At 37.3% G+C, this 12739-nt stretch overlaps 1 protein-coding gene across 2 annotated transcripts in view; it reads right to left on the bottom strand.

The window, feature by feature from the left end:
• The window catches only part of LOC146600591 (neurabin-1-like), a 50226-nt gene extending 37517 nt beyond the window's left edge, over window positions 1-12709 (bottom strand). Inside the window, exon 1 of one of the 2 annotated variants that reach the window (XM_085322912.1) lies at window positions 10631-12709. In XM_085322912.1, coding sequence (XP_085179038.1) covers window positions 10631-12235 — 1605 coding nt within the window. In that variant the 5' untranslated portion in view covers window positions 12236-12709. The remainder of the gene's footprint in view (window positions 1-10630) is intronic. The other variant, XM_085322920.1, reaches the window with a different exon arrangement.
• Between the last annotated feature and the right edge of the window lie 30 nt (window positions 12710-12739).

Raw genomic sequence — 12739 nt, 5'->3', positions numbered from 1 at the left:
GGACTCAAAAGCACCAAAGCAGCCTATTGCCTAAAAGACTACTATCAATCATTCAATTAGTATTATCATAAAAAACTAAAAATATCTTCATTATATCACAGTGTTATCACAGAAAATTATCACAGAGAAACAATACTCTTCCTTAATTCAACATGTTAGCAGTACATAAAAAGCTCTACAGAAAAACTTTATTAGCTTTACCAGAATAGTAATTTTGTTAGAAGGAAAGTGCACTCTTCAAAAAAGAGACAATATTTTACCTTTCAAATCATAAAACAGTTACAGCCCAAAGGGCTCCATCTCCTATAGTCATTCCTGTAAGAACAATTTGCTTGCACACGATCAAAGGCATAATGTTACAAATATTGCTAAACAGTAAGGTTAAGAAATCAACAACCTCATGCAAAGATTCCCAAGTAACCAGAGCTGAATCAATTTCAGCATCACTTTTAAACACTAATGTAATACTMACTGAAAAACATAATACCTATATCAGCAGTTAAAGTAACAATAACAGTTGAAAGGCATTTCAGAGAGAGAAATGGTCTCTCACATGGATATCATGCCTAGCAATGATTCCACTAGCTGGTCCATATTCCTTCTGAAATACAATTCTTATGTTGAACAACAAAAATTACTGTCACTGAATAAAGTCATGGTTCAGGGAAAACTATCTAATAATTTCTAAATTCTTTGATAAATAATCTAATAATAAACAGTTTCAGCTTTTCAAATTGATCACCTTTTCTACATCTGGCAAAACAGAAGCACACAAGCAGACACAAATAGTTGTTTGAAACAGTAACACTAAAGCAGGACAGAAGCATGGTATGCACTTGACTGTTTATTCTTACAATCTCTCTCTTCAGTTAAAGTAGACATTGGATTATCCCTACCTATTATTCCCTATATTTCTGAAAGATATATGGCTTATGTTTTTATTATCATTACTTGTTATATTTTGAGTGAAAATGACTATACCTGATTTGTCAATTCATGCTATCAAATGATCTTTTTAAAAAAAATCAGCAAATATCTTGATTAAAAAGAAAAGAACAAACTTCTATATTTATGCTTTTACTTTTTTTTCTGCTCTTCAAAAATGATTCTGAATGCTTGGTAACTGTTAAACAGGTTGATAAAYAGAAGTATTTCATTCAACGTAGCATTTTCTGTTACAAGTGGATAAACAACCTGTGCACACTTATGTACTTCATTTTGTAGCTTAACATAACATAATTGAAAAACCCAACCAAGTCAGTCTACGCAAAGACTACTTGCATCCTTTCTTCAGATCCACAGCACAGACAACTTAGTTGCCAACACATTCATACCGAAGTGTTAATCCTATTGGGCTACTGTGTCCACCTGGTCATTCACTGAGCCATGCAGAGTACACAAACTGGCACTGGCTACACAATACCAACATCAGCCTAGTTTTCCTGAGCCTACATGGCTCATAGTTTTGTTAAAACACAGAAAAACATTTCCTTTCAACCAGCTCATGAATAAATGGGGTAAAACAAAAACACTCATTCCACATTCAGTTAAGTTTGAATCAAGTAGCCCTTGAACTGATCTTTTTTCTAACACAAGGAGAACTTCTCCAACCTAATTTCTGAAAATTAAATCCAGAAATTCTCAGATTAAAAAAGAACAAGTACTATAGTTGCTTAGTAATAAAAAATTCCCACCTTATCCTTCCAATAATGCCTAAGTTGTTCATGAGGGAAAAGGATAATCATTGGCTAAACATGAAATAAATTTTATTCATCCAGTATTGACTAGAAGGTAGATAAACCAAAAATACTCTCTTAAACAACAACAACTAGCATTGACTCAAAGCCCAATTCCCCAACTGTCCCAATTCAAAAATACCTTTTGCTAGGAATTTAGTATATTCACAGGACAAGTACTCTGGTCTAGATATGAATCTTCACACCACAGAGGAAAAATTCTGAATTAATTTCCTTCAGAGACAACCAACCTACTATAATATAAACTTGATACTTTTTTAGCCCCCTCCCCCCCAAATATCTAACAATGTTATAAGTGAAATGTCAATTACTGTAAGAATTAAACAATCAGTATTTGAAAAATATACCTATTAGCCCAAAGACTAACCAGAACTACTCTGCTTCTGGCTATCAGCACTGAAAATAAACACGAAGTCTGCTATTCGTTTTAATGCATCTAGCTGCACATTTTCTAATTGTTGAGTAAGTAGATGATTTAACAACACAAACATTGAAAGTTTTTGAAGATCTCTAATATCTGTCAAAACCTCTGACAAACTGTTAAACAAAATATTACTCAACATCAGCAGTACCGTGAGTCCACTGGCATGCTTTTGTCAAGTTATTCAGTAACATTTGTTTCACCACCTTACATATTTTTTTCCCATCCTCCAAGTACTCTTTCTCTTTTCCTGACACCAATCTTGGCATGCCCTTTACACTTTTTCTTTACTTTCTTTCTCCACTCCACAGTTCACTTTATTTCCCATCCGTGCACGTGGCAATTTATGTTCTCCCCCACACTTAATCCCATCATCCCCCATTTTCTGTTCTCAACTTTTCCAGTCTTCTTTTCTTTCTAATTGCATCTACGTTCATTTCTTTTGCACAAAGTCTCAAATCCCATACATAAGGTTTACATAAATTCTAAAGGCCTGTTAGCCATAAATCATCACAAATACTAATTGGACAGAATTCTGCTCTAACTTTCTTGACATTTTTCTTTTGAATACATTCCCACAACAGAAATGAGGAAAGAGAAAAACAATGAGTATCTATTGAACTACATCACTTTGCTGCCAGTCACACTATTCTCAATAAAAATACAATTTATTCTCTATTTATRTATTTCATTACAGTAGCACAGGCACTGTAGATACTTAGAGAGTAAAACAAACAACATGGTATCTGTTTCTGTCAGATTAAGCTACCTACTTCAGAAAAAAAAAGTCTTTTTCAGACCTTTCGGTTTTAAATCTTAGTAAAAGAAATACGAAGGCAGAGAAAGTATTCATTCAGATTTTGTGCAATGATTCTATTCCATTTCAAAGACTCAGAATGGAATTTGAGGGAAAAAAGAAAACCATGTTCTCTCTCTACAGAAGCAGAACTCTTCCAAGACTTGGTTGTGTTTCACCACCACCAATTGATGTGGCCTTGCTCTCTGACTGAAAGACTGATGAAGAGACTGAAAAGCTCCAAATAAATACGATACAACCAGAAGAGGCAAAAAGCCACTCACAATACCACATAGTGTAGAAGAAGAAATCCACTCCAAAACCAAAATTCCTGGCTCTTGAAAGACTACATACATAAAGAAAGTGGTTCAATTATGAACATACATACGCTTCACAGATGTCTTGGCACCACTGACTTCAGACTGGCAATCCAGAAGAATTAGAAATAGAAATGTGTTTTTATTTAGTACTTCCCAAACCAAAATTATCAACCTGACTGAATCTAAACTGCCTAAATAGCAAGCAAATTAGTAAGAGGAACTTAAAAAAAAAAAAAAAAGACATAAGACAAAATTGTCCAATTAAATTAATTTTAGCTGGTTGCTCAGCTTGCTGCTTTGTGACCCCAACAGAGGAAAAAAAAACAACAAAAAAATAAAACCCCAAATGGCCATATCAGACCAACTCAACTAACTAATCTGTAATAATACTGTCACTAGTAATGACTAGTAATTACAAGAGGCAACGGGCAAAAATTGAAGCACAGGCAGTTCCACCTGAACGTGAGGGGGAATTTCTTCACTGGGAGAGTGACGGAGCACTGGARCAGGTTGCCAAGAAAGGCTGTGGAGTCTCCTTCTCTGGAGATATTTAAAGCCGCCTGGATGCTACTCTGTCTAACATGCTCTAGGTGACCCTGCTTGARCAGGGGAATTGGACTAGATGATCTCCAGAGGTCCCTTCCAACCTTACTGATTCAATGATTCTATGACTACCAACACCTCGGATTTGAAAAGGATAGTCTCACTTCCAGCCACTTCAGGGAAAGTATTGGAAAAGCAAATCTAAAGATTTTATATGTTGCCATTTGAAATATAATAATTTACTACTTATGAAACACATAAGAGCCCTGTAAAAAAAAAAAAAAAAAAAAAAAAAACTGCTAAACTGCATCTTCACAATCTCAAGATTACAAAGTATGTACACAAACTGGATTTACTGAGACATGCTTCTTTTTACTGGAGTCCTTTTGAGTAGACTTACACATTAGAATGATACGAAAAAGGATAGCTATTTTTTTCCATCTCTCAAAAGATAAACTACCAACAAATTTCAGCTACTGCCAGATATTTTTCATGATCTAGTCTAGGTATCCTCAGGTGCTAATAGCAGCAATCATCATTAAAACGCAGCTCAATCTTCCAGCTCCTTGACTGAACTGTTAAGCTAATGAACTTTCCTCCTATAAAATCTCTCTGCCTGCATTCTCCTCTCCRTAACCTCACCTCCTCTATTTCTCTTCTATCATCACCTCCTCACTGTTTCTGAGCACACATTCAGTGAAACCTTTGGTGCCTCCTGTTTACCCCTTTCCTCCCTCTTCTTCCCCACAGTCCTCCTCCACACAAGACACAGCATGTGCATAGTGATCAGCTAGCACTGGGCAAAAAGAACAAGTTACAAACTCAAGCTGCAGCCCTGCCATCAGTGAGGCAGCCTTCTTTAATACAGGTGCCAATTTTCCCAAAACCAAGTGGTATGTGGTGTGTGTGTGTGTGTATCTCATTTATATTTATATATGTACACACACACACACATATATATATACACATACACACATACATAGTGTGTGTGTATCTCATATATATATGATACATACACACACTATATATACATATATAAATTAAAATTTCTCCCTTCCCTTTCAAATCCTGATGAAACTGCAATGAAGTTAAAACTTAGCAGGACTGGGAAGGAGCAAAGTCTGATAGGTGAACATAATAACAACAAACCACATAAAGTTTATTTCTTTAGGTAACCAGACTAAGAATAGGACTATTCTCATATTTGTCCACAACTTAACAGCATTAACAAGTACAACAAACGGGGCAGCTAGTATATCATATAACTGTATTAAATTAATAATTCAATTAGAAATACATTGATGTATTAATGGAAAGAGTCAAGCTCCTCTTCAATGGTGAGGAAGAATATAAAAAGAAGTTATTTGCTTTTTCTGTTCTAATTTTTCTGCTCTACAGTCCCATACCCTGACACTGCACTCTAGCTCAAAGACTCTTGAAATGCTAAATAAATCTACCATTACAAAATCTCTTATTTCTAGAATATATCAAATAATTTTTAAAAAACAAAATAGATGAAAACTTCAGATATAAGGAATTGCCAGAGCAAGCCTGAGTTAGAAGTACCTACTTCTAGAGAGATGAACAGAGGTCATAGAAGGGGAAAAAATTTCTTAAATATAACAAGGTTCAGAAAATGGATCAGAAATAATGAATACAGAACCTTCTAAGACCAGAATTAAACATATCTAAGCTTAATTCATGTTTATTAACTTCTATAAAAATTGAAATTTGAATAAAAATTAAAGATTATCTAGCTTTCATCAAAAATTATAAAAAGAGCAAAAGTTTTCAAATTTGCCTGCAAAAAGATGTACTTTTTCCTTCAGTTAAGATGTTTTTAAGTATCTCACACTGTTAAGTTAGCCAGCAGGAAATGGTGAACTCTTAGATGCAGGCAGAACATAACTGAACTAAGCTGAAAAACACGGTTAACTTCTGTGAAAGTCACTGAAAAGTACTTTGGAGAGTATAATAAATTTAAGATAAAAATATGAAGACAAGTGGTAAGGACAAACTTGTTAGGATGTTAAGGTACAAACACTAAAATGTTGAAGCAAATGATAAACAAAAATCCAGAGCATTTAAAATCTACATTATAACAAACAAATTGCAACTGCAAAAGATCTCAAACAATGCATGATGGAAGTACACTTCTGCTTTTTTGCTCGACACAGGCAGCATATGACTTCACACATACAAGGGAATTCTGTTTAAATCTGACTCAGATCTGTTCCTAAATCAATGTACATCCACATCAAGTACTTGTCTCTTACCACCACAGAAGTATCTCACTGAAYTGCTTGACCAATAGTTGACATACAGTTAACCATTTATACAGCCATCAATTCTCTAACTGCTGAAGAAACTCCAAGATTTGGGTCTTCCAGTTTTTCCATCCGCTACTGTGTATGAAATTTGGACATCTAGAAATTACAATTCTAAAATCACAGGATGTATGAAACTGAAGCATTACTCTGCAACATTCTGTGAAGTGTTCAACAAGAATACACATTGGTCTAGGAAAGCKGTGCATTTCCTTAATGTGGTGAGCTCTTAGAGATACGCCGTTGGACAGAAAATCTAGTTCAAGTGCATCTTCATTTATTGCTTCATTAACTTTCAGAGTAAGCAGTTTTGTATTATAGACTGAAGAGTATGCCAACCTGAACATAATTACTATTTGTGTCCCAGTTATACATAGAACAGTTATATTTGATATGTCTTAGACAAACGTCAATATTATGGAGGACTTGTATACTCTCACAAAAATTAATGATACTTGGCTAGAATCAGAACACACAAACTAAAAAAAAACCAAAAACAACAACAACAACAAAAAACCCACCTTTCAGTTCTTTTTTTCAGAAGAATTAATAAGTTTAAACTACTACTCAGCTGTGACAAATATCAAAGCAAAGCCTRTACAAAGAGGTTGTTTTTCCTGTGTTCTTGACTTTCCAATCTTGAAAGAAAGTACTATTCCCAAAAAGCTGGGGACAGACACTCCCATGCAACATAAACTGAACACTAAACTAAACAGATCCATGAATGCAAATAATAACAGCACTGTCTTTTAAGTTTACTTGACAACAGATTTTGTAGGGATCAAAAATCATTATAGACTAGTTTACTAGATTAGTAACTGTGCTCTTAGAGGTTTCGAGGAAAGTTTGATACAATTAGAGGGAAAAATATCCCAAGAAGTCAATTTGGAAACACTTTTGCAATTGGTTTTACCAATGAAAAGTGTCAGAACTGCAAGCAAAGAGCACTCAGTCATTACATTAACGTTAATAAAGGATGTCAAGGTAACCACATAACTGAAAGTCAGTTTAATCTCTGCAAAAGCATACTGAAATATAAAGGGATGACAGCACAGTTACCTGACATTATTTGCACTGTCTGCAGTGCTGATCAGATTTACAGTTTATTTAGAAAACTTCAGGACAAGTTCAGCTCCCTTGTAAATACCTTGGACAGCTGAGTGTGCTTTTCATTTCTTACTGGCTTCATCTGTGGCAACAAGAGACTAAAAATAATCCATGCCCCATAACACAAACCCAGTCTGTCAATGACATTCTGCTAATAAGTGCACAGTATTGCTCTCTTCACTACCAGAGGAAAAAGAAGCAGCTGCAACATAATGCTCCTTAAGGTCTGCAGAAATCAAACAGCAGCAAGACTTAAAGAGTTGGGTCACCCAAGGCAAGAAAGCAAGCTTCCCAAGGCATATTACCATCAGTTTCTACACAATCAAAATGTTTATTTTAAGAAGTCTCATCTATGTTTATTTACACAGGCATAGAGTTACTCAAATTAACATAGGATTTACATCATTATGTTCCATCTTCTTAGAAATTACCAAGTCAAATTATGTTCTCAAGCCATGCTACAGATGTCAATATTTACAGATACCTAGCATGGCTCAGATACAGCTTTAACTATAGCTTCACTCTGTGTCCCGTGGGAGCTCCCAGGTCCATACCCCTTCACTCTTGTTCTTTTTTTTTTCTAAACTTAAAAGCCTTGTCATTTTTACAACTGACTAGAAACTTCCCATTAGAGATATGAATCAAGTTCTCTTGCTATTGCAGCATAAATAGTTTTTCAGGTACTTCTATATAAGCTATACCCATTAACTATGGACAGACCTGGCTTCTATTTTGAGTAAATCAAGTACAATGGTCAGAGCTCCATCATTGCTGAAACCTGAAGATCTGAAAGTATGTTTTTTCTTCCCTAAATGCCTTCTGAATGTTTTGAATTCTCCAGCTCTGTCACACACCTGCTAAACAGCAACTGAACAACTGTAAAATACAGAGAAGACTGCTTCATAACCACTACAAAGTTAGACTGGGTAGAGCAGCAGGACTCATCATACCACTGTGCAGGAGAGAAATAACAACAAAAATGCCAGTTCCACTTGGCTCACTCAGGAAGTTCTAAGACAAAGGAGAAAGCCAGAACTCCTCCTCCAGTGGCCACAGACGTTTGGAATGCCACTTATATTTCATATGAAATCTAAGTCTAAATGAAACTAGAAATAAGGGAAGGTTTGTAGGATATATAACTCACTATGGCCCTGCTCTCAGCTATAGTGGGGAGAGGGTGTAAAAATAATCTTTTGTTACATTCAGAATTTTTTTTTACACTTCCAATTTAAAATGCACTAAAATCTATATGCAAAGTCAAATGAGAGATTTCTTCCTATGAGGTAAAAGTTGGATTTTCTAAAAAGTTAATGAACTATTTAAAAGTACATTATTACTAAAAAAGATTTTGCAGAAGTGCAAGAAAAGATGGGAAAATTATTCTTTATTTTATAGAGCAGAAAGGCCCAAAACTGTATGCCAGGACCCATCTCCACTAGGCATCGTAAAAAAATACAAAACAAAACGGCAGACAAGGAAAGAAAACATCGCATATGCAAAAGGAAAGAGGAGAGAAAAAGCCATTGAAAATAGCATACAAAAAGAGATTCATACACCTGTTATAGAAAAGACATAGTCAAGTTTTAATGGAATGGGATAAAGGAAGACAAGTATCACAAGCTTCAATTCTAGGCCTTAAAAAGAAAGTTCACTGACCATATTACCACTAAACACACAAGTGCTTATTATTAAGTACACAAAAAACTGTGTATTCTGCCAATCCAAGAGTCAAGCATTATGGTATAACTATGTAATTTTAATGGAAAAGCCATAAAAGTTGCTATTATCAGTTCATCTTTTGGATGTGTAACTGAAAATCYGGTACAAGCGGCTCCAACCACTTTTACAGAAGCAGGTGAATTGAGCGGAGCTAGTTAGAAGAAACTACTTGAGCTTTGTCTACAAGAGAGCTTTCATCACAGCTGGCACGGAGATTTCTATTTATGCTTTGAACTAAATCTAGCACAGACATAACAAAGAACGCAAAAAAAGTCAACTACAACCATTGCTACTTCAGCAATGACCAGTTATTGCTCCTGCCTACAGCAGGAAATCAGTGATCAGTAAGTTAACACACATTTACAGACTATATATACTGCACTTTCCTCAGATACTCAAGCGCACAAAAGCAAGGGAACTTTCTTTACTTTGAAAATGGACTGATGCCCCTCTGGATCTCTCATGAGATGTGCCCTCATCTAGAGTCATCGTGCAACTCYAATACTGGCACTCTCCTTCAGTGCTCCAGGTCACCACTAAAACAACATCAACTACAAGAAAGCCATATAAAGTCATCCTGTCTATCGAGAGTTTATAAGAAAAAACACAATTAACAAAACTAGTATTTTGCCACCCCCAAAACATTTTCCAAGAAACAACATGGATGTATATTTATTAAGCTGGGAAATTACAATCCTCTGCTGCAAGAGGTACAGCGATCAACAGAATTTTTACATCCCTCTGATCAATAAGAAGGAAAGTGCATCCTGACGCAGTATGAACAAAGTGTAAAAACTGTTTACTAAAGATTAAACTTTTCCTTCCTGCAATAGCATAAGAAGAAAAGTACGCTTGAGAAAGCCTGGACAGTTTCCTGGTCCATCCTGTTCCCTAGCTCCCCATTCCCCTCTCAAACTCTAAGTGGGACTAGAATAACTGAAATCTGAAACAAGACTACAGGTAAATAGGGCTTGAGCTGTGGAACAATTCTGTTCATTTTGGGCTACTTTTGGTGAGTAAGGATCAGACTTCTAGATCTTTTTAATTCATCAGTATTGCAATGTATACTACTCCTTGTTACTCCACCTGCCCCATAACTCCTGCTTCCATACCTTCATAACTCTATAACATTAATGTTAACACTGCTACAGAACATTGACCAGCCAAGTATAAAAAAACTGGGTATTATCAGAGATAATCATATAATTGTAAATAGGAATCAGTCTTTTGATATTTTCTCATTGGTGATATTGAAAGCAAATCTAAATTATAATGTTTCTTTTTTAAAAGCATTTGTACACTGAGTAGTACAGAATCGGTCCCTCCTAATGTAATGCCACAGTTTTAAACAAATGAATGCAAGTATTAAAGGCCATTTGCTTCTTCATAAAAGTTTAATGTTCATGGAAATACCCAATAGGCAAGTAAAATAGTAAGATTATCTTATGAAGTTGCTGCAATTTCTAAATCACTTGTTACTAACACTGAAATTTTTTCTTGTTTAGAAAACCAAACAGTTTTGAATAACGGTCATCCATTCACAATTTAAAGGAGTTTTTAGAGGTTTGAAATAACCACCACAAAAATGTAATCCCTGGGTATTTTTTCATTGCAAAAGAAGAGAAGTCAGATTTACTTACCTTAATAGGAGCTGTTGAGAACTTCACTTTTCGGTCTGGCTCAGGATCTTCCTCTTCAGAGAGTCCAGGAAACTCCTCATATTCACTATCATACATATACTCCTCCTCTCCCTCCAAAATTTCTTTACCTTCAGGCCTTTGGTTTTCTAACTCTGCATTCCTATCATCATCAAAAGCTTCATTCTCTATTCCAAAAGCACTGAAATTCTCTCTCTGTTTTTCTGCCACTTGCTCCTCTTCTTCAGTGTCCTCTTCCTGTTCTCGAACATCCTGAACTTGTGTAACAAGGCCATCTTTCACAGATATCCCATCTATTTCTTCATGATTGGTCTCACTGCATTCTGTAAGCTCTTCTGCTACTTCCAAGGAACAGTCACTCCTCCCCTCTTCCTGTGCTTGATGTCCGAGTGGCTGATCCTCTTGAACAACATGATCTTTCTCCAAATCCGCTTTTTCATGCCCTGAGGTTTCATCTCTCTCGATCAGCTCTGTAGAAGTCCCTTCCACAGGGGAAACCTGGTAGAGAATACTGTCTGATCTCCACTTAGTYTCCTGATCAGATACACTGCTCATATCCTGCATGCTTCTCTCAAGTAGTGGTTGCTCTCTTTTGTCTTGTGCCTTGATCAGTTCATCTCTGATGATCACAGGCACTTTGGTTGGTGTAGACTTCTCTGAACATCTTTCAAAAGCAGCAGATGAATCCAAACTGCAGTGGCCTCCCACATGGTCTTCATTTGAAGTGCTATCATTTTTGGAAATTTCTTTGGATTCTTCAGTATCACTGTCACCCAGAAAGCTTTCCAGTCTCCTAGAAATGGGTCCTGCGTTCAGGAAGGAGGATTTCGGACCACTGTTGGGATGTTGCAGCTTCAACTCCTCACTACCTTGATTGTCAACTCTCTCCAGGGCAACTGGAAGACTCACTTCTGTATTAAAACTGAAATGGTCCACTACATTGCCGCAATCAGGAGAAGCTGAACCACGTCTCCTCTTATCCTCACCTCTTTCACATTTGCTGGGAGAGTATCTGTCCACTGAGCTTCGTTGTTTTATATTTCTCTCAAATAGTTTCCTRGTCTCAGAAAACTTTTCTGCCAGAGCAACTTTGTCCAGATCTGCCTCATCGTTGCTACGGATGACCTTGTCAGCAGTAGAAGGCACAGACAATGAATCCACAGGACTGCTGCAGGGGCTAGTACTTGTATTAAGAATATTATTTTTTTGGATAATGAGGAAAGATGGGCTACCTGGAGAAGGTCCATAATCTGCTGCTGGGGCCCGGCTGATTAATTTGGTCTCAACAGGGGGAYTGCTTTCGCAAGAGGGTGTTGAAGAGGAACCTCCCATCTGCAGAAACATGTTTTTGATCTTGTGCACTCTATTGCCGTAAGTGGCAGCTCTGCCTCGACTGTGTGGATCATTTCCCCCTCCATTGGAAGAGGTGCCCAGCTTCTGCTGAAAGCCTGTTTTGTTGGAAGCGTTTTCAGGATTGTTTACTCCATCAAAAGAGCATTTGATGGCATGGAAATCAGATTTATAGGCATTTCTGTGTGGAGAAGCACTTCTTAAAGTCCTTTCCCCTTTGCCTTCTGTCTTCATCATTGTCAGAAAGCTCCCTCGACTCCTGAGCAAGAAGGGGAAGGAAATTTCACAGGCGCAAAGCTCCCAGCCTCCGGCACCACGCCGACCAGATCCTACAGCAGTCTGGAGAGAAGCGAGGTTTGAAAAGCAGCCGTTAACTCAGACAGCCTCCCTGCTCACATGGAAATGGAGTGCACCGGAGTATTCGTAGAGAGAAAGAAATCACAGCAGGCAAATGGCTCCATCGGATATTTATCTCCGTGTGGATCACAGCATCCAGAAAACCATCTGCAGAGAGACAGAGAGTTTTAATTAACTTGGGACCGTGCTAGCGGGCGACMCGAATCTCAAACTTGCCGCTCCTCCGGGTGGGAAAGGCCACTCGAGACCTCCCCGCGGCTGCCAAAGGAATAAAGCCCATTGTGTCCGCCGGGGACGCGCAGCCCCGGCTGCTCCCGCTCCCGCTCCCGCTGGGGATGCCCGGCCGCCGCCCCGCCCGGGCAACGGCCGCCGCGGGCAACGGCC

This window comes from Rhea americana, unplaced genomic scaffold (assembly GCF_003343005.1).
Source record: "Rhea americana isolate MKP2758 unplaced genomic scaffold, rheAme1 scaffold_12, whole genome shotgun sequence".
Lineage (NCBI taxonomy): Eukaryota > Metazoa > Chordata > Aves > Rheiformes > Rheidae > Rhea > Rhea americana.
The sequence above is the reverse complement of the archived record's forward strand: the minus strand, read 5'-3'. Positions and strand labels throughout refer to the sequence as shown.